Source organism: Notechis scutatus, chromosome 6 (genome assembly GCF_049901735.1).
Source record: "Notechis scutatus isolate UNSWTSFEM ecotype Mainland chromosome 6, rNotScu1.2, whole genome shotgun sequence".
Lineage (NCBI taxonomy): Eukaryota > Metazoa > Chordata > Lepidosauria > Squamata > Elapidae > Notechis > Notechis scutatus.
This window is the reverse complement of record NC_142014.1, coordinates 73,792,748-73,817,562: the sequence shown is the minus strand read 5'-3', so window position 1 is coordinate 73,817,562 and position 24,815 is coordinate 73,792,748. Positions and strand designations below refer to the sequence as shown.

The 24,815-nt window shown below is 42.4% G+C and overlaps 1 protein-coding gene across 1 annotated transcript in view; it reads right to left on the bottom strand.

The window, feature by feature from the left end:
- Positions 1-14,591, bottom strand: part of ST8SIA1 (ST8 alpha-N-acetyl-neuraminide alpha-2,8-sialyltransferase 1) — a 63,607-nt gene extending 49,016 nt beyond the window's left edge. Inside the window, exon 1 of the mRNA XM_026678270.2 lies at positions 14,004-14,591. Coding sequence (XP_026534055.2) covers positions 14,004-14,206 — 203 coding nt within the window. The 5' untranslated portion in view covers positions 14,207-14,591. The remainder of the gene's footprint in view (positions 1-14,003) is intronic.
- Between the last annotated feature and the right edge of the window lie 10,224 nt (positions 14,592-24,815).

The window sequence follows — 24,815 nt, the reverse complement described above, 5'->3', positions numbered from 1 at the left end:
GGCTTTTTGGATGATTCTTTCCACAAGAGAAAATAAGCAGCAATTTTGAGGTGCTGAAAGGAAAGTTTATTCTCCCTCCCGACGGAATTAATAAGTGGATATTGAGAAACCTGTTTTTTCAGGTAAAACTAGCTTTATGGGATAAGTCGGAAGGGAGAGGACAAAAATATATTCATCTGGTTTGATTTTGTTGGAGGAGATGCCTTAAGGATTTGAAGACAGAAATATAACTCCAATAAGGCTTCAAAATACAGATTTGGACTTTCTTTTTTCTTTTGTCTGATACTACCTCTGGAAGAGAAAGGGAGAATTTTGTCTTGGCTTGGATTGATTGAGGATTGTGGATTTTGGGATTGTTTTACTTTTTTTTGAAATATCTTGGTTGGTGTAAGAAGAAAGAGGGGAAAAAGAAAAGAAAAGATCTATAATGGCTTTTTCTTTTGAGGAACTGAGGGAAGAATATGAGCAAACAAAAGCAGCCGGTAAAGATGGTATGGAAAAAGCCTTCCTATTTTTAGAAATGGCGCTGGTTAACTATCAACAAACAATACAACAGATGGAGGCAGAAGAACAACAAGAAGAAGAAGACAAAGACGCCATCTTTAATGAATTCCAAAATTTAACTAAGAAAGAAGGAAGGAAGGAAGCGAGGAAAATGAAGGACTTAAGATCTAAAAAACATTTAAGAAAGAGAAAAATAAGATGCAAAATAAATATAATGATAGTAAACAAAAGAAAAAGGGAACACAACAGAGAAGGGATGCCAGCAAGGCAGAGGCTAGAAGAAGGGGGGTAGGAAGATTTGGTGGGGGAAGAAAGAAAGGGGAAAGGCGGAGAAAAGCCACAAAGTTTTGAAATTAGATGGGAAAAGAGGAATTTTTTTAGGGACAAAGGGTAAAGTACAATTTCCTTAAAAAGATTTTGCAAGGTACATAAGATGGTATTGTAACATCTGTATTAGAAATAGAAAATTAGAATGGCTTAAGAGTTAATAAGAAATTAAAATGTTGAAATGTTTAATAATGATTGATTTTAAAATGTAATAAAATATTAAAGGGAAAGGTAATGGGAATGTTATAAGATTTAATATTTAGATTTATTACTTAACTATGTATTTAATCATTTTGGATTTATTACTCTGTTTTTATTGTTATTAAAAGAAAAATTAGTAGATAGAATGTACCAAGCAGAATCAGATTGGGTATTAGGTGTTATTTTAAATGTTAATCTAATTAATTTAGGGGAGGATAGAAAGGCATCATACTCTGATTAGTGATTTCAGGAGAAACTTTTTTTTTTTCATTATAAGGAATGAGATAGAGGGATAATAAAGAATGGGCAAAAGATACAAATATAATGATTTAAATTAAGATGGATTAAATAAGATAGAATTATGAAGAGTGAAATGTGTGGAGAAGTTTATACAGAAGATATAGAATGGTAAACAAAATAGGTAATGATATGTAAGATTAGCATGAATATAATTGAAGCCCATATAAAGAGAGGTACCTGGGGCCAAGTTACTTTCCTAAAAGATTTTTATATGTTTGTTTGTTGTGTGTTTATGTTTTTGAGAGTATTAATAAAACCTTGTAGAAATACAGAATGAGAATAATGGTAATCAAGTCAGAAAGAAATAGATGAAATAATAATATTGAAACTGAATAAGAGTAAAGAGAAGTAAAGAGAAATTGGATAAGAGGTATTTTTATGCTCATATGGAAATGGCTTAAAATAGAATTGTATTGTATAAAATAAGGTTTTATCTGACTTGTAAAATTTATAATGGAAAAAGGTTCAAATATGTAATGGTTGATGATGATTTGTTTGTCTTTGAAATTAATAAAATTTGCTTTAAAAAAAATATATACTTCATGGGGAGTTGTGGGGGAGGGGAAGAGGAGCGATGCCACCTTGAAGATAGGATAAATATATATTCTATAGAATAAACCTATTGTTGGATTTATGTTTGCCTCATTTGGCAGAGCTCTAATCTATATAACATTAGATCCAGAGATCCAGCATATAAATTAGATACAGATTCAGACTATCCTTAAATTAAACTAGATTCAGTCTATCCTTTCTGTCTTGGAAAAATGAATTTTTTGATTGAAATTACCTTGGCTGATATGACCCAAGTATATGACCCAATCTACTGCAAATACCAACCCTGAGCAAAAGAAATGCAGTAATATTTACCTCGCCATTCACTTACAATGGAATGTTCTATTTTTCTACATAATTCCAGGGAATCTTAATTTTGTTTTACAGTTTTTAGCTCTTTTTAGAAATGGGTTTTGCTATAGGAAAAGGACTCTTCCTTTTGAGTTAATTTGCTAAGAGAAGAAGAGAAAGACAAATGTAGACTAAAACAGGGGTTGCTAACCAGTGGGCCAGGGACCACTGGTGATCCATGAGAAAAACTTGGTGGTCCGCAGAGAAATGTCACCCTCAAAGCAATTAATCCAGGCTGTGCAGGAACACAAGGCTGCGCCGCCCACATGGCCTGTGGGAACACAAGGCTTGCGTTGCTTGCATTGCTTGCATTGCTCGGGGAAGGGGAGAAAGGTGGAGGGGGGGACTTGCCCCACTCGCCCCATGTGCCTGGCCTGGCCACCAGGCTGCTTCTTTCCACTTCTTTCTTCTTCTGCTTTTGGTTGCACGCAAGGAAAGCAGAAAAAGTCTTTCTTTCTCTCCTCCCAACTCCGCCAGAAATGAGTCTTTGGGACCCTGCAAGGCATTCTGCTCCAAAAGGCTGCGCTAGCGTGACAAGTCTCACAAAGACTCATTTCTGGTGGAATTTGGGGAAGAGAAAGAAAGACTTCTGCTGCTTCTGCTGCTTTCCTTGCATGAAGCCAAAAGTCTCTCTCTCTCTTTCTCTCTCTCCCCTTGAGAACAGAGCTGGAGACGGTATCCTGCAATCTCAAATAAAGAATGATCGATTGGTAGGAAAACGGGGTGGGGAATATTACTGCATAATTTTGGGGGGATTTTCCCAGGGTCTCTGGTCCGCGGGATTTAAAATTATGAGTTTGGTGGTCCCTGAGGTCCAAAAGGTTGGCGACCCCTGGACTAAAACACAGATCTGGCACTGCTTTCTCAATCAATTTGTTCTTAAGAAAAATTGCAAAAAATCACACAGTTGAGAACTTTTCCTTCCACTTCCTCTTTTTTATCGGGGAATAAAAGCTCAAAGGTATTTCTGTTGCTTCAAATTCAAGGAAAACAAATAAGTAATAAAATTTTCATTATTTATAAGAAAGATATGGCCCCACCTTGTTAACTTAAGACGACTCGCATGAGCAAACAGACAACAGAACTAAAAATGTGCAGCCCAACCTAGGCAAGTATCACAAAGACACGAACACATTTCATCATTCTCCTTCTTTCAACACATTATTTTAGAATCATTTTGCAAATGTCTCCTCTTTTGAATTTGGGCCAGGGGATGGGGATTTAAGCCATTGGTGGATTTTATGACAGGTAATCCTTGAACTGCAACACAAGTGACTGAGCCTGGCAATTAATGGATATATAAATCGTCACAATTGTAAAGCATGTCAACTATGTGATAAGCATTTTTGCAGTGGTTGTTAAATGAATGCTGTGGTCATTAAGTGAACCTATTCTTTGCTCTGGGGTGGGGGTTCTGGCCAGAAACTGGAAGGAGAGCTATCAGTACATAAAGGTAAAGGTTTCCCTTGGTCCAGTTGTGGCTGACTCGAGTACTCCTCTCCATTTCTTAGCCGAGGGAGCCAGCGTTATATAAAGACATTTCTATGGTAATGTGGCCAGCAGGGTGGATATAAATCAATGATTTTAAAAAACTTAAAATAAAATCAGATTTTTTAAATTTAAATTGGATTTTTTTATTTATTTAATAGAAATAGCACTTAGCAATAGCACTTAGACTTATATACTGCTTCACAGTGCTTTACAGCATTTTATAGAGTCAACCTATTGCTCCCAAAAATTTTGGGTCCTCATTTTACCCACCTCGGAAGGACAGAAGGCTGAGTCAACCTTGAGCCTGGTGGGATCTGAACTGTCAAATTGCAGGCAGTCAGCAGACACAGCCTGCAGTACTGCACTCTAACCGCTGTGCCACCAAGGCTCAATTTAAATAATTTTCTTTTATTTTTATCTAATTTATTTTAATAAAATGCTTTTGGAGTAAAAATCTATCTAAAGATAGTTTTCTATTTAAGACACATTAATAATTCAGTTTATTCAGCATTAAATGGAGCTTAATTATGTAGCATGAGGCTGTATATTCTGCAATGTTTACACTTTTGGTAAACTCATTCAATGAATCCAAGCTCTGTAAGCTAAATAGGAAACCTTCATTTTGTTTGCAAATAATAATATTAAAGATTCTAACTTACCAGCGAGAATGAGTCCTTACATTTAAAGAGCACCTGTCATTTCAGATCCATTATGGCAGTGCCTGTTAGTGGGCATCCAACTCACCTGCTGCCCGCCATGTCCTTCACCTTGTTGTGTCACTGCTGCATTACCAGTCGTCCATTAAAGTGAATGGGACTGTCAGTGAGTCAACAGCAGGTCAGAGAAGGAGCCGCTGCGGGACAGAGATGACAGCTACTCTTTAAAAATTATGATTTAAATCGAATTGATTTAAATCAAGCCTTTTTACTAGTGATTTAAATCATGATTTAAATTGGGTTTAAATCCACCCTGGTGGCCAGTTATGACTATATGTTGAGGCTCATAAAACACTGTTATCTTCGTACCAAAGTGGTACCTATTTATCTACTCGCATGTGCATGCTTTTGAACTGCTATGTTAGCAGGAACTGAGGCAAGAACGGGAACTCACTCCATCCTGTGGCACTCTGGTCTTCAGCCTGGGCTGTTGACTTTCCAGCTGACAAATTCAACATCTTTAACTGCTGAGCCGTCACACACATGCACACACACACACCATCTGTAAATCCTTCCAAGCTATTATCGCAACAGATGGTCAACATGATTTCACACAATCCATTCTGTAAACGAGACTTATTTAAGGTAAGTATCAAACGCTTCATCTTGAACTTTCAGTGCCCAATTGAAGCTGACTTAAAGAAATGGAAGGCTAATTTGAGACATTTTCTTAATTGTGTTCCCTTAAAGCTACTTTTTCTTTTAAGCTTTCAAGAGGATGAGAATGATCATCCATTCTGGGTGAGAATGGCAATTCCATGATCTTTACATTATTTCCACTCAACAATTCTTTCTGGAAAGTCCAATGGTTAGAAATATGCAAGATTAATATTAGGATGAAACAGAAACTGTTTTTATTGGGCCATACAAGTGGCCAATTGGAAAAGACTTATGGAAGGCTGATTTTATAAATGGTAACTCCAGCATTATTATATGCATAACAAGGGAGAAATAATGAAATACCGACAATGGAGGACTGTGGATGGTACATATGGCAATGGATTATAAAGATGGCAACATTAGCAGAAATGGCTAATGGGCTTTTATGGACCTTTTTGCTGAAAATAGCATAAAACTGAAATGGGTTCTGGATTTGCTGATCTAACAAAAGGTTGTATGTGAGATAGACGGAATCTCTGTAAAGTAATCTGAGAGAGGAAAGAGAGATAATTTGTAACTGCTGCAAAGAAGGTGGAAAATAATTGCATTTTTTTTCTTTTTATTAACAGAATTGGAAGGGACCTTGGAGGTCTTCTAGTCCAGGGGTCGCCAATCTTTTGGATCTCAGGGACCACCAAACTCATAATTTTAAATCTCGCGGACCACTAATATGAATCTTGACTGATGGTGGCTTGCTGACGTTTTCTCAGGGTCTCTGCAGAAAGCAGCAGAGACCCTGGGAAAATCCCCAAAAAAGTCTGCAGGAAAATTCCTAACCCCGTTTTCCTACTGATCAATAATTCTTTATCTGGGATTGCAGGATACCATTTCCCGCTCTGTTCTCAGGGGCAGAGAGAAAGAGAGAGACTTTAGGCTTCATGCAAGAAAAGCAGCAAAAGCAGCAGAAGTCTTTCTTTCTCTGTTCCAAACTTCACCCAAAATGAGTCTTTGTGAGACTTGTCCTGCCGGCGCAGCCTCTTGGAGCAGGAGGCCTTTCAGGGTCCCAAAGACTCATTTCTGGTGGAGTTTGGGGGAGAGAAAGGAAGACTTTTGCTGCTTTTCTTGCATGCAGCCAAAAGCAGAAGAAAGAAGCAGCCCGGTGGCCAGGCCAGGCATGTGGGGACGTGTGGGGCAAGATTCCCCCCTCCACCTTTCTCCCCTCCCCTCACTACCTCATGTTCACAATGCAAGCAACACAAGCCTTTTGTTCCCGCAGGCCATGTGGGCAGCACAGCCTTGTGTTTCCATGCAGCCTGGATTAATTGCTTTGAGGTGTGCTTTGGGGGTGACATTTCTCTGCGGACCACCAAATTTTTTCTCATGGATCACCAATGGTCCCCAGCCCACTGGTTGGTGACCACTGTTCTAGTCCAATCCCTGATTAGACAGGAAACCCTACACTACTTCAAACAAATGGTTATCCAGTCTCTTCTTAAAAACTTCCAGTGTTGGAGCATTCCCAACTTCTGGAGGCAAGTTGTTCCTCTGATTAATTGTTCTGTCAGGAAATTTAGTTCTAATTTGTTTCTCTCCTTGATTAGTTTCCACCCATTGCTTCTTGTCCTGCCATCTGGTGCTTGGGGGAATAGTTTGACTCCCTTTTCTTTGCGGCAGGCCCTGAGATATTGGAACACTGCTATCATGTCACCCGTAGTCCTTCTTTTCCTTAGACCAGATATGCCCATTTCCTGCAATTGTTCTTCATATGTTTTGGCCTCCAGTCCCCTTATCATCTTGGTTGCTCTTCTCTGCACTCTTTCTAGAGTCTCAACATCTTTTTTACATCGTGGCGACCAAAACTGGATGCAGGATTCCAAGTGCAGCTTTACCAAGGCCTTATAAAGTGATATTAACATTTCACATGATCTTGATTCTCTCCCTCTGTTTATGCAGCTTAGAACTGTGTTGGCTTTTTTGGCAGCTGCTGCACACGGCTGGCTCATATCTAAATGGTTGTCCACTAGGACTCCGAGATCCCTTGCACAGTTACTACAATTGAGAGAAGTACCACCTATTCTGTGCCTGTGCATTTGGTTTTTCTTGCCTAAATATAGAACCTTACTTTTTTCACCACTTGAATTTCACTGTTACATAGCGCCCAGTGCTCAAGTCTGTCAAGATCCTTCTGTATCTTAAGCCTATCTTCGGGAGTGTTGGCTATTCCTGCCATCTTGGTGTCGTCTGCACATTTGATGAGTTCCCCATCTATCCCCCTCATCCAAATAGTTGATGAAGATGTTGAAGAGTACTGGGCTTAAAACAAAGCCTTGGGGTACCCCATTGCATACTTCCCTCCATGTAGATGCAGTTCCATTGAGGGCTCCACGTTATATATTATATTGCTTTTTGCCTGTTTTTTTTCATCTTTCTAACTTTTCATTTTATATTTTCATGTTTACCTTTCATCTGTGTAAAAATCTTTAACCAAAATCTTCAATTATGTATGATTCCAAACATAACAAAACTGGGCCAGATTTTTTTCTTTCTTGAAAATTCCTTTTGGGGACAGGGCGGATAAAAATCAATGATTTTTTAAAAAAATTAATCAGATTTTTTAAATGTAAATTGATGTTTTTATCAAATTTATTTTATTAAAATGCTTTTGAAGTAAAAATCTATCTAAATATAGTTTTCTATTTAAGATACATTAATTCAATTTATTCAGCATGAAATGGAGCTTAGTTAGGTAGCGTGAAGGTAAATAAATATTCTGCAATATTGGGACTGTCAGTGAGTCAACAGCAGGTCAGAGGAGGAGCTGCTGTGGGACAGAGATGACAGCTGCTCTTTAAAAATTATGATTTAAATCGAGTTGATTTAAATCAAGCCTTTTTACCAGTGATTTAAATCAAAGCCACCCTGCCTGGGGAAGCTGGCACTTTTGTTTTTGTGGCCAGGCGTCAGGCGCAAGAAACCAGGAGATGAAATAGATTTCAAAAATACTAAGAGTTTATTTCATGCTACAAGAAACTAGTCTACTGATGGTCAAGACAAAATGGCGCTGGATAAGAGTCAACAATTTTCACAGGGAGCTGGACTTAAATCTCTAGTGGGAGTGCAGCCATTCCAAACTGATGACTTGTTTGACCCCACCCTCAGTCTCCACCTGCCCATCTCCTACATCATTTCCATGTTTGTAGTTTCCAAGCATTCAGCATAGGTCCAAAGGCTACTTTCGCTATTTATTTTCTTTAATGAAAAACAACGTGGGAACCATTATTAAAAGGTAAGGATGCAAAATTCATTGAATGAGCCAAACCTTAAATCTACCCATTTTTCACAAATGCATACTTATTGTGACGTCTGGCCTGCACCTTCCTACAATTGTTTCTACCTCAGTAAAATCAAAGAAATGTTTCCTAAATAAAAAGTTTGCAATGAAAAATATTATTCCAGAGTAGGGAATGCTGGGATCCATATTACAACTAGCGCCATACAGGTAGTCCTCAGCTTACAACAGTTCATTTAGTGACTGTTCGAAGTCAGAACAGCACTGAAAAAAGTGACGTGACCAGTTTTCACAATTGCAACCATTGCAGGTCACCTGTTCAAAATTCAGACAGTGGCAACAGGGTCATATTTATGAAAGTTGCAGTGTCCCAGGTCACATGATCATCTTTTGTGACTTTCTGACAAGCGAAGACAATGGGAAAACCAAATTCACTTAACAACCGTGTTACAGGTAGTCCTCAACTTACAACAGCTCATTTAGTGACGGTTCAAAGTTACAACAGCACGGGAAAAAGTGACCTAAGACCAAGTTTCGCCCTTATGGCTGCTGCAGGACCCCCATGGTCACGTGATTTACATCCAGATGCTTAACAACTGGTTCATATTTATGACAGTTGCAGCATCCTGAAATCCTGTGTTCTCCTTTTGCGACCTTCTGACAAGCGAAGTCAATGGGAAAACCAGAGTCACTTAACAACCATGTTACTAATTTAAGAATTGCAGGGATTCACTTAACAAATGTGGTGGGAAAAGCCATACAATGGGGCAAAACTCACTTAATAAATTTCTCACTTAGCAACATAAATTTTGGGCTCAACTGTGGTCCTAAGTTGAGGATTACCTGTACTAACTTAACAACTTCAGTGACTCACTTAACAACTGTGGCATAAACAGAACAAAAAGGAGACAAAATTCACTTAACAAATGTTTCGCTTGGCAACAGAAATGTTGTGCTCCGTTATGGTTGTAAGTCGAGGATCACTTATATAAGCTACACAGAGTGGTAACTATCCTCAAACACATCATCTGTATCCTACCTGGAATACATGAAAACAAAAAGCTGAATTGAAAACCAAATATGAGGACCAATAGCCAAAGAGAGAGACAGATGCAGACGTGATAGTAGTTGCATATTATATAATTATTTTACAACTAAATTCCCATGTCAGAGTCTAAGCAGATTATGCTCTACAAATTAACAGCAGCAAAAGTGAAACACAGTGATTTTTAATCAGTATTTGGCTGAACTCTTTTTAACCCTAAACACATCATTAGGGTTGAAGCTTAAATGAAGTCAATTAAAGACCTTATAGCTGCGTTCCCAGGATAGCTTAAACAGCTAGTCTATAGGGATTTGTGAGCGCAGAGTGTAACAAACTACACAATCCATAAGAAATTTTAGAATGGATTTTTTTCAACAAAAAAAGGGGGGGAAATGGGGAGGTTGAGAATTAGCATGCTGTAAAAACTCAGTCCGTTTGCTTAATTTATGATTCAATATATTGTGTTCAGAAAAGAGTCGATTCAATAATCTAAGTTAAATATTTGTCTCAACATTTGAACAGAAAGAGTCTACAGGTCTAGATTTCCGGGTCTTTCTATTCAAAATGGACTCAGTCCAAAATGTTCAGGACTTTGCCTAATACGGAAAGAACGCAGGGAAAAAAATTGTTTGTGGAGTCCTTGGTGGTCTTCTGAACTCAGTTGTTTGCTTGCCAACCTAATGAAACTTTGAGCGAAACAATCAAGTTCAGAGCACCAATAACCTTCCCAGTTCAATCCTGAGCTATGGAGATTATCTTCTGAGAGATGGTGTTTGTATGTCACCAACCAAACCAGTCATCTAAATCAGTGGTCCCCAACCTTTTTTGTACCAGGGACCAGTTTCACGATTATTCATTCTTTGCGGCCCGGTACAAAATGACCAAGGCAAGGCCAGCCGTCCCCCGCTTCTCCCCGCCACCTTCAACTCCTCCTTTATACCTTCTCGCGGTCGATGGGCTTTTCGGGCTTTTTCTTAATCTCCTCCTGAGTAACGCGAGGCTCCACCGCCATCGGGATGGCTCTTCGTTCGAAGCTGCCCCCCCCCCCTTTGATGAAACTAAGGCGCGAGGATTCCTTCAGCACCCAAATGCCGCTTTCCAACCAACGACCAACAAGCTCACCCAGAAGCACTTTCTCAAGCGCCGTCGAAACAAGATGGCGGCACCCAAGCAAAGTAGGCTTTCATTCTTTGCGGCCCAGTACAAAATGAGCCACGGACCGGTACCGGTCCAGGGCCCGGTGGTTGGGGACCGCTGATCTAAATAGTACATTGCTTCACCTACAAAAAGGATTGCTGAGGTAAACTTTCTTTAAAAAGAAAACACAAAGGGAGGAATGCTTTTTAAGCACAGATTTCACTGTCCCAAGACACTACTAATTTAGCCGGAACTGTTGTCAGATTTAGGTGATCCCAAATTCTTAACAAATTTTCGGGACAAGATAAAGTCAACAAACAAGAATTTTAATATACTTTTGCAAAAGCAGGTGATTCTGAATCCCTCTCTGGTGAATTGGAGTCAGAAGAGCAAGGCACTTTATACAATTTATAGTGACTGTCCTTTTGAACTTGCGGTTCAAGTATTCTAGGAAATAGGAAACCTTACAGCAAGCAGACAGGCAGGAAATATTTGTGGTTACATGATTTTCAGCTTAAACAAGCAAGCATTTTAGCAAAGAAGGAACTCTCCTGGTCATCCAATGGAACCCCCCCTTGTTATACATAATATACACTGCTCAAAAAAATAAAAGGGAACACTTAAACAACACAATGTAACTCCAAGTCAATCACACTTCTGTGAAATCAAACTGTCCACTTAGGTAGCAACACTGATTGACAATCAATTTCACATGCTGTTGTGCAAATGGAATAGACAACAGGTGGAAAGCATAGGCAGTTAGCAAGACGTCCCCAATAAAGGAGTGGTTCTGCAGGTGGTGACCACAGACCACTTCTCAGTTCCTATGCTTTCTGGCTGATGGTTTGGTCACTTTTGAATGCTGGCGGTGCTTTCACTCTAATAGTAGCATGAGACAGAGTCTACAACCACACAAGTGGCTCAGGTAGTGCAGCTCATCCAGGATGGCACATCAATGCGAGCTGTGGCAAGAAGGTTTGCTGTGTCTGTCTGCGTAGTGTCCAGAGCATGGAGGCGCTACCAAGAGACAGGCCTGGTATCAGGAGACGTGGAGGAGGCCATAGGAGGGCAACAACCCAGCATCAGGACCGCTACCTCTGCCTTTGTGCAAGGAGGGACAGGAGGAGCACAGCCAGAGCCCTGCAAAATGACCTCGTGGGCCACAAATGTGCATGTGGCTGCTCAAACGGTGAGAAACAGACTCCATGAGGGTGGTATGAGGGCCCGACGTCCACAGGTGGGGGTTGTGCTTACAGCCCAACACCTTGCAGGACATTTGCCATTTGCCAGAGAACACCAAGATTGGCAAATTCGCCACTGGCGCCCTGTGCTCTTCACGGATGAAAGCAGGTTCACACTAAGCACATGTGACAGACGTGACAGGGTCTGGAGACGCCGTGGAGAACATTCTGCTGCCTGCAACATCCTCCAGCATGACCGGTTTGGCAGTGGGTCAGTAATGGTGTGGGGTGGCATTTCTTTAGGGGGTCGCACAGCCCTCCATGTGGTCGCCAGAGGTAGCCTGACTGCCATTAGGTACCGAGATGAGATCCTCAGACCCATGAGACCATATACTGGTGCGGTTGGCCCTGGGTTCCTCCTAATGCAAGACAATGCTAGACCTCATGTGGCTGGAGTGTGTCAGCAGTTCCTGCAAGATGAAGGCATTGATGCTATGGACTGGCCCACCCGTTCTCCAGACCTGAATCCAATTGAGCACATCTGGGACATCATGTCTCATGGCACATTGCACCACAGACTGTCCAGGAGTTGGGGGATGCTTTAGTCCAGGTGTGGGAGGAGATCCCTCAGGAGACCATCCGCCACCTCATCAGGAGCATGCCCAGGCATTGTAGGGAGGTTATACAGGCATGTGGAGGCCACACACACTACTGAGCCTCATTTTGACTTATTTTAAGGACATTACATCAAAGTTGGATCAGCCTGTAGTGTTTTTTCCCACTTTAATTCTGAGTGTAACTCCAAATCCAGACCTCCATGGGTTGCTAAATTTGATTTCCATTGATAATTTTTGTATGATTTTGTTGTCAGCACATTCAACTATGTAATGAACAAAGTATTTAATAAGAATATTTCATTCATTCAGATCTAGGATGTCTTATTTTTGTGTTCCCTTTATTTTTTTGAGCAGTGTACATTATTTAAAAGAATTCAAAATAATATTTCTTTGATCCACATCCTTCACTGTTTAAATGCAGCCAAACCCGTTCAAACTAAGAGAAGCACAACACGTTAAAAGTCAAAGCAGGGACTTCCTGCAATCTTGTATCAGAGTCTTGCAGAACACCTGACTTTTCTTAAATGCTTACGGAGATTTTTCAGTCATCCAGTCCCAAACAGGGTTTGTTTGTTTTATTCTTTTCAAATGGTAACTGGACTTTCCTTGTTTTTCCTTGAAGACTTCTCATCAAGAGGCTTTTTCAGAAGAACCGAAGAAGCTTAAAACTAAATATCTATGGAGATTCTCAGTCATGGTTTTCCCAAAGGTGCTTTTTCAAGGGGCAAGTGGACTTTATTTGTTTTTCTTTGAAGATGTTTCGCTTCTCGTCCAAGAAACTTCTTCAACATTTTCAAGGAAAAACAAAGAAAGACCATCTGCCTTTTGAAAAAGCACCTTTGGAATCAAAGAAGCTTCTTTAATGAGAAGCTAAACTCTTCAAGGAAAAACAAAGGAAGTCCACTTGCCCCTTGAAAAAAAACACCTTTGGATGAATCTCTTTAAGGTAACCTCACCTTTGCATTAATGGTGTTTAATCTGCTGGGCCCCTTTCCATGTATCCAGATCACCAGGGCGTTTACCTTCAACTTAAGTGAACTCCTTCCTGTTCCAATACACCACCTTTGTCGGTATTTTAACTGGGATGGGTATGACCTGCTTAGACGGTTTGTGCAACATTGCATTCAACCAGCCGGGTGGGCATTGTCTGAATAACCCAATAATTGAAAAGGTGGAATGAAAACCACGGTAGAGTAAAATGGTTGAAAACAGACCCATCCTTGAAACAGAGAATTATTTTTCCTAGACTTTTTTTTTTTAAAGTATCTATAGTCATTAGGAAAATATATTTGGCCTTGGTAAGGCTTAAGGGGACAATGTTCCTCCCTCCATTTTATCGGCAAGGACACAATTTTTAAAAACCCTGCTCGCAAGCTCCTTCCCAAAGAGGTTTTGGAAGAGGGGGCTAGATCCTCCTAAAACGGCCGCCTCCCAGTTCTCACGACAAAGAGACGCGCGTTTCCAAGCCATCAAAAGCGGCTGTGCCCTTCAGGATCCACTGAGCAACTCGGGCTCTTTGTCTGGTTCCGAGCGAGCGCGCCGCACGCCGGCCAGGGGGCGTGCGCTGCTCTTGAGGACCAGTCCCCCCGCGTGGGTCAAATCGACCATCCCGGCGGCCCGGGGCTCATCTCCCGGCTGCCCAACCGGCGGCGCGTCCCCTTCCCGCGCTGGAGGCGGCGAGACGCAGCTCACCTGAACTCGGCCGCGGCGCTGAGGTTCCTCCGCCAAGCTCTGCCCTGCTGCCGGAGCACCTCGGCCACGATCTCCTTCTCGTCCGGCAGCCGGTAGACCGGGAAGATGTAGAGCCAGTAAAGCACCAGGAAGCCCAGAGCGCTGGCGCCCACCGGCAAGCGCGTGTGCGGGCCTTTGCAGAGCACCAGTGCCCCCCGCGCCATCCTCCGCTTCGCGGACCCCGCCGACCGACTCGTCACACCTGGGGAAGCTGGGGGCGGTTGGCGCCGTCGCTTTCTCTTCCAGGGGCCGGCGGGAAGGAAGGCGAGCGACCCCAGACCCCCATGCAGGGACGGCGCCGCGCGCTGCCGGCGCCGCGGACCTCACGCCTGGCCGCGCGGCAATACGCTTGTGAGGATGCTGCTGCCGCCGCCGCCGCTGAGGAGGATGCAGGAGCCGGCCGGCCGGCTGGCCTTCGACTTCCTAAAAGCCCAAGCGAGGGCAGCGGGCAAAGCGCCGGGGCTTCCCCGCCGGTCTCTTTTGGCCGCGCGGGGCTTCGCCTCGCTTAGAGGGACGGCGGCGGTTCGCCTAGGCCGCCCATCCTTGCGCTCGGCTGGCGAGGAAATGGGGCGAGGGGAGGGCGAGCCGGGGAGAAAAAGCGGCAGCCTTCAGCGGGGAGGGTTGGGGAGGAGGAGGAGGAGGAGGAGGAGGAAAAAGAGGGGGAAGCGAGAGGTGTGGCGGCGGCGGGGGCGCGCGCGCCGAGCGTTTCGGAACGCTCGGCTGCCCTCTCCTCAGTCTCCTCCTTCCGACCCCCTTGCGCTCGCCCACGCTGAAGGGTTGCTGGCTCCCCCAACCGCCCTTACCATCATTCTCCTCCCCCCCGAGGAAAAAAGGAGAATCCAAGGGGTGGGCGCGGGGATGAAAGGCCCAATTGAGGCGGGGGGTGAGAAAGGAGGCGCCGGCGGGGTTTCCCCCTCGGAGAAACGCGCGCCCGCCGTGCCTAAAAGCGCCCCGGTTCTCCTCAAGAAAGGAGGAGGGCGGGCCGGGCTTAGGAACGGTGGGGGGAGGTGGGGGCGGTTTGAGGAAATAAAACAAGAGACAGGAACGGAGAGGAGGTGGGTGGGGGAGGATTGAGGGGAAGGGGTCGCAGCAGCCCCTTTTTTTTCCCCTCACGAAGGAAAGCCTCTTTGTTGCCGCCGCCACCACCCCTTTTCCCGGGTTCCCCATCATCGCTTCCCTGACTGGGTTGGGCTCCCTTGATAGGTGCAATCCCCTGCACAATAGATAAGCCTTTGGTTCGGTGGCGGTGAGGGAAACTGCTGGCGTGGGGAAAGATTTAGGGAAAATTGAATGGTGTGGACCAGCTCCGGCTTGTAAAAATGAGCGGTGGTGGGAAATGTTTTGTGCTGCAAATCAGGTACTGAAGCTTCATGGTTGGCAGAACACGTTAAAACCCAAAACTGCTGTTTTTCAACCTTTGGGGAATTCTGAGAGCTGAAGCCCACATATACACTGCCCAAAAAAAAATAAAGGGAACGCTTAAACAACACAATGTAACTCCAAGTCAATCACACCTGTGAAATCAAACTGTCCACTTAGGTAGCAACACTGATTGACAATCAATTTCACATGCTGTTGTGCAAATGGAATAGACAAGAGGTGGAAAGCATAGGCAGTTAGCAAGACATCCCTCACTTTTATGGTGTCTTAGATTAGCATTTGCACATATAAAACAATACAATTTATAGTTCGTTTCCTTTTAGAAGCATATTTGCGGTTTAGGTATACTATCGATGTAGTGGCAATTGAGATCCTGAAGGTGACGCTAGTATAATAGTATAAAAATAATAAACGCCACGTATGTGGTCAGACATCTTGGTACCCTGCACAATGACTGGTCTTTGAAATCCATCATATTGAGACACAAAAGTTTAACCATACTGAACAAGAAACTCTTACCTAAGAAGCTGGGCAGGAAAATGTGGTTTCTTTAACTCAGACTTAAACATAACAGTTTGCAAATTTGGGTCCTCTCTAGGTCATCTAGTCCAACCCCTTTTTTGATACATAAAATCCTTTAAAAGAATTCAAAAGAATATATCTTTCTACCACACACTCTATCCCTAACACATTAATATCTGTTTTACTTGTTCTTATTTTCAGCTGTACGTAGAGGGTCAGCTTCTGGAATGACACCAGTAAGGCCTCTTCTGCCCCGTATGTTGCCTGCCCATTGCCAGTAGGGCAGTTATAGGGGGCGCTTCTTCAAGCGTACCACTCATTAGACTCACCCATGAATCCCCTAATTGACTTAAATCCCCTATATTATTTCTCAAACTAGTACTTATGACAGGGGGTCTTCCAAACATCATTTCAAAAGGAGATAACCTAATTCCTTTTATTCCTTTTGATTCTTTTAAACTTTGATAGTACCACATCTCTTATAAAGGGAATCAAACAAGAGAGAAACATTAGAACCCAGAATCCTAATACAGCAGACGTGGTTGAACCCTTCACCAACCCAATTTGCTATGCTCCAAAATTTTTATTAGGGCTAGCTGGTTGTGCACAATGTTATTTTCCACACTTTCCTTTGGCTAAGGTTCCCAAGACTGCAGTCACCTCCTTTAAGGGGGTTTCTACCACAGTTTGTTGTCAAATTTAATTGTTATGTCCATTCACTCCCAGAGTGCCATATTCCACTTATGTGTGGGCCCTTCTAGAGTTCCAAGTATCTGGGGCATCACTATGTTTGGTATCTAGGGATTCAAGGGCTCATTGCTTTCCAAGCCTGAATTCACTCCTTCGATAGGGATTCCCTATGTTGATTTATGAATCTCATTACACAGGGTCCAAACCACCCATTGGGGAGGCTAGTATAGGCATATTTTTCACATTCCCTATACATACCTTCTGGGGCAGTCCAGTTGCTATTATTTGCTTCATGATTCTTACAATAACACACTTCACTACTAGTCACATTTTTATCAGAACTTCGCTCAGTCCAGTCCCATTGGGCAAAACACATATAGCCACCCACAATCCTAATTTGTTGGATTCCCATTAATCTTCCATATTTGATTCCATGCACACATACGCAAAACACGCAAATGTCTGGTTGAAGCCATTTTAGACAATTTCCTCCTCTCTTCGTCCTGTTGCACGGCGTCATGGTTCTTTTGACACCTAGCTGACTTGCAGTAAGTTTTTTTTAATATATATATAATGCTTTTTCCTGTAATGTTGCATAGACAGCTTATATTTCTACTTCTATATTTTATACTCAGCATTTTATACTCAGCCCCTTCTATATTTTAAACTCAGCATTTTTCCTAAATTCTTATCTTTTGCTTTACAAATTAATATTCATCTCCCAACTCTGATTATTGATGCTGGAGTTAGTTTTTCCCATTTATTAGGGGCTCGTGGTAATCACACTTTTGGTTTTGGTGGTGGTCATGTTGCTTTTTCAAGGTTCCAAAATAGTTCACGTGTTCTTAGGCCACTTTGGTCCCATTAAACGTTTGATACAAAATTCCTCTCCTTTCTTTCTATTGTGAAAGTTTTCACTCAATGTAATTTCCCAACTCCCACCATCCAAACATTCAGTATTTACACCAGTCTCAAGACAATTATAAGATCAGCACACCAGGTAAATTTAGCAGTGGGATTTGTTCTGTGGCTGTTATTTTAAGTTGGGGAAATAATATCAGCAACCACTCAGTCCTAAATAGAAAAGGAATGTACAGTTTCTTCCTTCCAGGATTTTATCAAAACCCTGCCTTAAATTTATGTACAACAAAGTCCAAGGTGGTGTTTGTGCAAGGACCCCTTTCTGTCTTAAAAGAGAACGAGACTGGGACAATTCAAAATATATTTTCTCACAATTTTGTCTGTTAACTCAGTTCTAGGCAAACCCTCCTTCCCATAGCATGGGATCCCCAACAACATCTCATCTCTCCTTCCACTACTTTGGCACTTCCATCTATAAAGTAGTGCTACACAATCATGTTGGTCTCCTTCGCTTATTCCCTCTCTCATCAAGTATTGAGCAAGGTTCATATGATTGCTTGTGGAGAGTACCAAATTAAAGTCTTCTATGAGGATTCCCTCAGACTTTAGGATACGAGAATTGGTTAACCATCTCTGAGCTCGTTTGAGGCAGGATGTTCCTGATCTGATGTTGGGTTGTAACCACCAAAGCCCCCTCACCAAATGTGAGGTTTCTTCTTTCTTGTACTAAGAGAGCTGTAGCAGCTATAGCTTGAATACATAGCGGCCACCCCCGTATTACAGGGTCCATTAATTTGGATAGGGAAGCTACTGGTTTTAAGAGACTTCCCTATTTTTTTTTGAACTAAGAACCCTTTTTGTTACTCCATCAAAGACTGTTACAAATAAGGGGAAAGGTTTTTTTTCTTCCCCATCAGGTAGTGAGAGAACTGGAGCTGTTTTAAGTACTGTTTTTAATTTTTTGACAATTATCTAACAGTTCCTAAAACTTTCTCAAGTCTCTCTTAGTTCCTCAATTCTAGCAGGAGTTATTTTTCTACTCCCTTCACTAATCAATTGTCCAAGATATTTGATCTCTCTCTCTACATACTATAATTTTAAATTTGATGTGGCATGGGTTGATTTTTATTTCTTGATTTTGACATTCGAATTCTGGCTAATGTGGCATCCCAGAGGGATTATGCTTCAATATATCCAGGATGCCCCAGTATCCACTAAAAATTTAATTTCGCAATTTCTTGGTCCCATTTGCAATTTTATCCAGTGTTCTTGGTGGCACCTCAGATGCAATGGCTCCTGACATCCCTATTCTTCTATCATCTAATTTTTTGTTTCTCCCTCTTTCTCTAGCTTTAGTAAATCACACACATTTCTCCATGAGACCTTTCTCATTTCCTTGTATATGCAATTTCTTTCTCTCCTTTTAATCTGGGATGGGGCTCAACACACAAACATTTACACCAATGTTTTTTTTTCTTCATCATCAACATACTCACACATTTATACTGTAATCAGACTGCTTGCATAACCAATTTCTCACACAAAAATTTCATTTCATTCTTTCATTCTTTCTCCAAGCAAATCAATCATTACTTACAATTCTGAGAGCTTTTTCTCACAAGCCAATGAGCTCAATTTTTTTTTACTGTTGTTAGAGGGTCTCATCCTCCAGGTTTGGAAATAATTACACACAGACACATTCACACACACAACATTTCCAGACCTGGGGAGGTTTTGTCCCTTTAAATCTCCACTTTTTCTTTCTTTAGCAATGGGTTGTTGCCACTTCCCTTTTTCTTGAGTCAGGACTCCAAGAGCCATATTATTCTTTGAGTCCAAATACAAATTGAAAGATTTCTCAAGATTGGGAAGTCTCATAACAGGAGCTTTGAGATCCTAATTTTTTTAAAATCTCAAGCCTGTTTTTGTTTACATGTCCAAACAAAGGATTCCCTTTCTCCCCCCCTTTGTGGACTCATAGAGTGGTATGGCTAGCAGGGCAAAATTTGGTATCCATATCCTACAATATCCTGCTACTCCTAAAAAACCCAGTAACTCTCTCCTGTCAGTTGGTTCTGTAATTCGGCACACAGCTTCCTTTTTCTTATGTCCTCTGGCCTTGACTTATAGTATAACCTAAGTATTTAACTTGGGGTTTCAATAATTGGGCTTTCTTTCTTATTGCTTTAGTGAGCTTGTCACTTTTACTTGAAGTTACACACATTGTTAAGCACCAGATTTTTACTACCTGTCTCTGCCCTGGGTGCTCTTATCTCTTCTCTTTCTAGTTTGGATCTCCCAGCCTAGGCTGGTTTATTTTTAAAGATCCAAATTGTTCTCTGTCTTATCTTAGACCTCCCAGACGAGGCTGGCTTATTTTTTAAAGATCAAAATCTATAGAGACCTTCGTTCACATATCGTTTGCACCTGGGCGAGGGCTCTCATGAGCAAGTTTGAACTCCACTTTTCTTTTTAAAGACAAATGTTACTGTTTAACGTGTCCCCATGGGCTCCATGGAGAACACGGCCCTAATCCCACCAGTTCCAGACAGACACTCCTATGCCTGTTTCCAAATATAACACCAACCTTACCTATTTCCCAGTCCTTAAGGAGATTTGTGGTTCTTCTTTAGTCAAAAGCATTTTACTATAGTCTGCTGGGGACTCAGATGTTTCCCAATTTACTAAATACCAGGGTTTAAGATATGGTATTTCAATTTTTAAGGTAGGTCTCTTGATTAAGTATTGTTTACACAACCAACATTTGCTTGTTTCCCCCAGATGATCCCCCACCTGTATTGTGGTCCCTCAATTATGTATTTTGCCATTTTTCAATGCACAAATTTATCATTCTGTTCTTACTTAAACTTTTAGTCCAGGGGAGTAGGTTTTCCTCACTCCACTGGCTCAATAACTGCTCTAAAGGGTATTTTCGTGCCCTTACCTATTAGAGTCACCTCTAAGGGTTTGCTCTACCTCCTGCAGCAAGAAAGTTAGCTGCAACAACTACAAGAATTCCCCATTTTTGTCGAGATTTCCCAACTTGGGTAACCGCTGATCCTCTTTATCTTGAATTGCTTGTGCAATGGGGCGAAGGAAACTTCTCTGCCAGAGACAAACAGGTACTGCCAGAGTCTTCACTTGAATGAGTACTTGCATGGTGCACTGCATATCCTGGTAGATTACCTTTTGCCCATAATTGGTGCACATCAAACTCCTGCCAAGTATTGACTCAAACCTCTTGGGCCACCATTTTTACAGATTTATTTTTTTTAAAGTCATCTTCATAATAATGCCTCATGATTAGTGCCATTTTGTCTTCCTCAAATGACAAAGTTTCCCCTATTTTTGCATAACATGTCCTGGCCCAGTAAAGGAATGGGACACTCGGGCATACATTTATAACATCAGCAGAAAAGGGAGCCAACAATTTAGTAACTACAGATCTAGATGCCCCCTATCTTCATTCGGACCAAGGGTTCGGGGGGTGGGGGGCTGAAGAGGCCTAACCCATTGATCTGTTTTTGGCATTTTCTTTTGTATTCCCTGTGCTCCTGCCCTGGGAATTTGATTATTGCCATCATTAACATTGGGGTTGGGGGTGGTCTTTGCCTGCCTTGGGCCATTGGATGAAAATACACAGGGGCATATGGAGGAGGATTATCAAGACAGGTTTGGTTTCAATCTGATCCTTCTTGGCCTGAGATCTAGGATTTCCATAGTCTCTACTAAAACCCTTCTTAAAATTCCTCAGCATTCACTGAAGAGGTGTCGGGGGGACACTTCCTTCACCACCCATTTCTAAGACACTGCCACTGACCTGCGATGCTGGACGTTCCAATGGTCACCAACAGGAACTGCAATGGCTTAACCACCCACACAACTCTTGGGCCTCGTTAGGATTCACCGATCCCGGACCCAGGGGGGTGATCAGGCCCCCTCTTCCACTCTCAAACGAGTGGGGCTACAATTCAACGATACTTATACTCGCCTGCAGGCGTCTTCTTTACAGCCGGCGTTATTTCATAACTTATTATTGATTCCATTCTGGTTCTTGGATTGGTCGGTTGTCCACCAGATACCCCTACGGTGCCGTCTGCCCCTTCCAGATAAATCATCCGTACCGGCTGAAGAGTTAGCGAGACGGCCCCGGCTGGGCACCGTCCTCAGCGAAATATCGCTCTGAGTTCCGACGGAGTTGCCATAAATGTTGCAGGAAATTAAGAGACTCAGACCTTGGAATCCAAAAATAAGTTGGTTTTATTTGCGCAAACAGGTTCAGAATATTTTAGTGAGAGCCACTTCTGAACAAACTTCTTATAGAACAGCACGTGCCTATATACTTCTTCAGAAAGGGGCAAAACACAGAAATATAACTTGTCAGTCATTCATTGGTTATTTGAAACACAGCTTTCCTTCTCCCCTGTTGCTAGGCTAGGATGGCTGGATGTCACAAACCCATTTTGCTAAACTGCCTAGCTTGTGCTTTTGTTACAAGTGAGACAAGGTTTCTTGGCAAATATGACTTAGAATGATCCTTATGGTTTGGCTTTTCACACTTCCTTGTTCTTTCTCTTGCTAATACCACATATTTCACTGTCTATAAAACTTGTATCATTATTTCTCTAAAGTTAATATATTTTTATGTCCTGCCTTACTAGCACTGAGATAACAGATAATCAGAGTTGGGAGGACCTTATAGGTCATCTAGTCCAGTGATCCCCAACCTTTTTTATGCCGCGGCCCGGTACCGGCATCAGCTGGGTGCCGCCATCTTTTTTTGATGAAAAAGATGGCGGCGCCAGCGCTTCCGGTGAGCTTTTCCGGTAGAAATGGCTTTCTACCCGGAAAAGCTCACGAGCGCAGGCCACCATCTTTTTGATGAAAAAGTGCTTCCGGTGAGCTTTCTACCCGGAAAAGCTCACTGGAAGCACTTTTTCATCAAAAAAAGATGGCGGCACCCAGCAACCAGCGGCCCAGTAGGACTTGTTCCGCGGACCGATACCAGTCCACGGACCGGTGGTTGGGGACCCCTGATCTAGTCCAACCCCCCCACCCCCAAGCGGGAGACCCTACACCATTTCTGACAGATGGCAGTCCAATCTCTTCTTGAAAGTCTCATGTGATGACGCTCCCACAACTTCTGAGGGGAAGCTCTTCCATTGGTTGACTTATATAAGACTTATATATGGCTTCACAGTGCTTTTCAGCCTTCTCTAAGTGGTTTAAAGAATCAGCCTATTGCCCCCAACAGTGTGGGTCCTCATTTTACCCACCTCAGAAGACAGAAGGATGAGTCAACCTTGAGCCTGGTGAGATTTGAACTGCAAAACTGAAGGCAGCTGGCAGTCAGCAGAAATAGTCTGTGATACTGCACTCTAATCACTGTGCCACTATGGCTCATATACTAACTAAAGCAGGGTGGGGAATTCTGGGAGTTGAAGTCCGTCAGGCTTAAAGTTGCCAAGGTTGGAGACCTCTGGACTAAAGCATTCTGCCTGGGGGGGGTGTCCTGGGAGACGGTGCCACACATTTTAAGGCATGCTAGTGGGGGGATTCTGGGAGCTGAACTCCATTATCTTAAAGCATACTGGCTGGGGGATTCTGTGAGGTGAACCCCACATATTGCAAAGCATGCTGGCTGGGCAATTCTGGGCAATGACATCTACCTATCTTAAACCTGCTGAGGTTGAAAAACACTACCCTAAACCCAGTTCTACAAACCCAGCAGCTGAATTCATACAAACAGTAGGCTCTGCCGGATTAAGTGGCTCATGTCTGGGAAGGATTTACTGCATATGCATTTCGCAAACGTGGGTCATTCTTTCTGGAACGACTGCAGCACCACTGATGGGTGCAGTTGTGCCCACAAGAAAAAAAAAACTATCTGCAAATTAAAGAGACGGAGGGCAGAATGACAGTCATCTCTGTTGCCAGCATGAGCAGCCATCTGCCCACTACGGCAGATTGTTTTGTAGGTCATCTAGTCCAACCCCTTGCCCAATCAGGAGACACTACACCATTTCTGACAAATGGCAGTCCAATCTCTTCTTGAAAGTCTCAAGTGATGATCTTCCCACAACTTCCGGGGGCAACTTATGTTCCATTGGTTGATTGTTCTCACTGTCAGAAAGTTTCTCCTTATTTCCAGGTTGAATCTCTCCTTGTTCAGTTTCCATCCATTGTTCCTTGTCCCGCCATTGGGTGCTTTCCTCTCTGTGGCAGCCCCTCAAATATTGGAACATTGTTATCATGTCTCCCCTGATCCTTCTCTTCATTAGACTAGCCATGTCCAGTTCCTGCCAACCATTCATGTTTTAGTCTCCAGTCCCCTAATCATCCTGGTTGCTCTTCTCTGCACTTTTTCTAGAGTCTCAACATCTTTTTTATAGTGTGACCAAAACTGTGTGGTCTTACTAAGGCTTTATAGAGTGGTATTAATACCTCACTTGATTTTGATTGTATCCCTCTGTTAATGCAATTTAGGATTGTGTAAACCCAGGCCTCAGTTTATTGCCTTGGGGAAAAATTGGATCAGAAAGAGATTCATGTGTATTGCATGTGTGTATGAGACCAAGATAATTATTGTGAGAGATTCGGATATGATGTAAGAGCCCCTATCCTTTATCTAAAAAGTAGAATTTCAATCTGTGGGAAACAGAGCTTATTGTTTTTACAGAAACTGTAAGAAGACATCCTAGCCTGTGAAGAAAATGCATTGTATTCTATATTTCTAATCTCATGAGCTAGTCTGAAACTTGAGAATTGTATGTAGGAAGGTCACTGTTACGTTAGAAACTGGTCTTAACCAGGATTTGCTGATATGATAGTTACTCTAGAGACAACTCCTAGGAACTAGGTAGGATCATAAAAGGTAATTTGTAAATAAGGGCAGAGAGTGATAGAATTATAGTAATGGGAGATGTAATCAGGAGCGGAGATAATGTATTCACTTTAGACGCTTCGGCTAGGTTGTGATGGCACGAGTACTAAGCCAATGAGGAAAAGGGGGTAGGTAAATTTGTAATGGCAACAGGGAATATAAGAATAGAATAGAATATGAATTCTTTATTGACCAAGTGTGGTTGGACACAAAATGAATTTGTCTTCAGTCCAGAATAGAGCTGGAAGGAACCTTGGAGGTCTTCTAGTCAAGCCCCCTCCTCAAGCAGGAAATTCTATATCATTTCAGACAGGTGGTTGTCCAATCTCTTCTTAAAAACCTCCAGTGATGAAGCCCCCACAATGTCTGAAGGCAAGCTGTTCCACTGGTTAATTCCTTACTATTAGGAAGTTTCTCCTCAATTCCAGCTTGCTTCT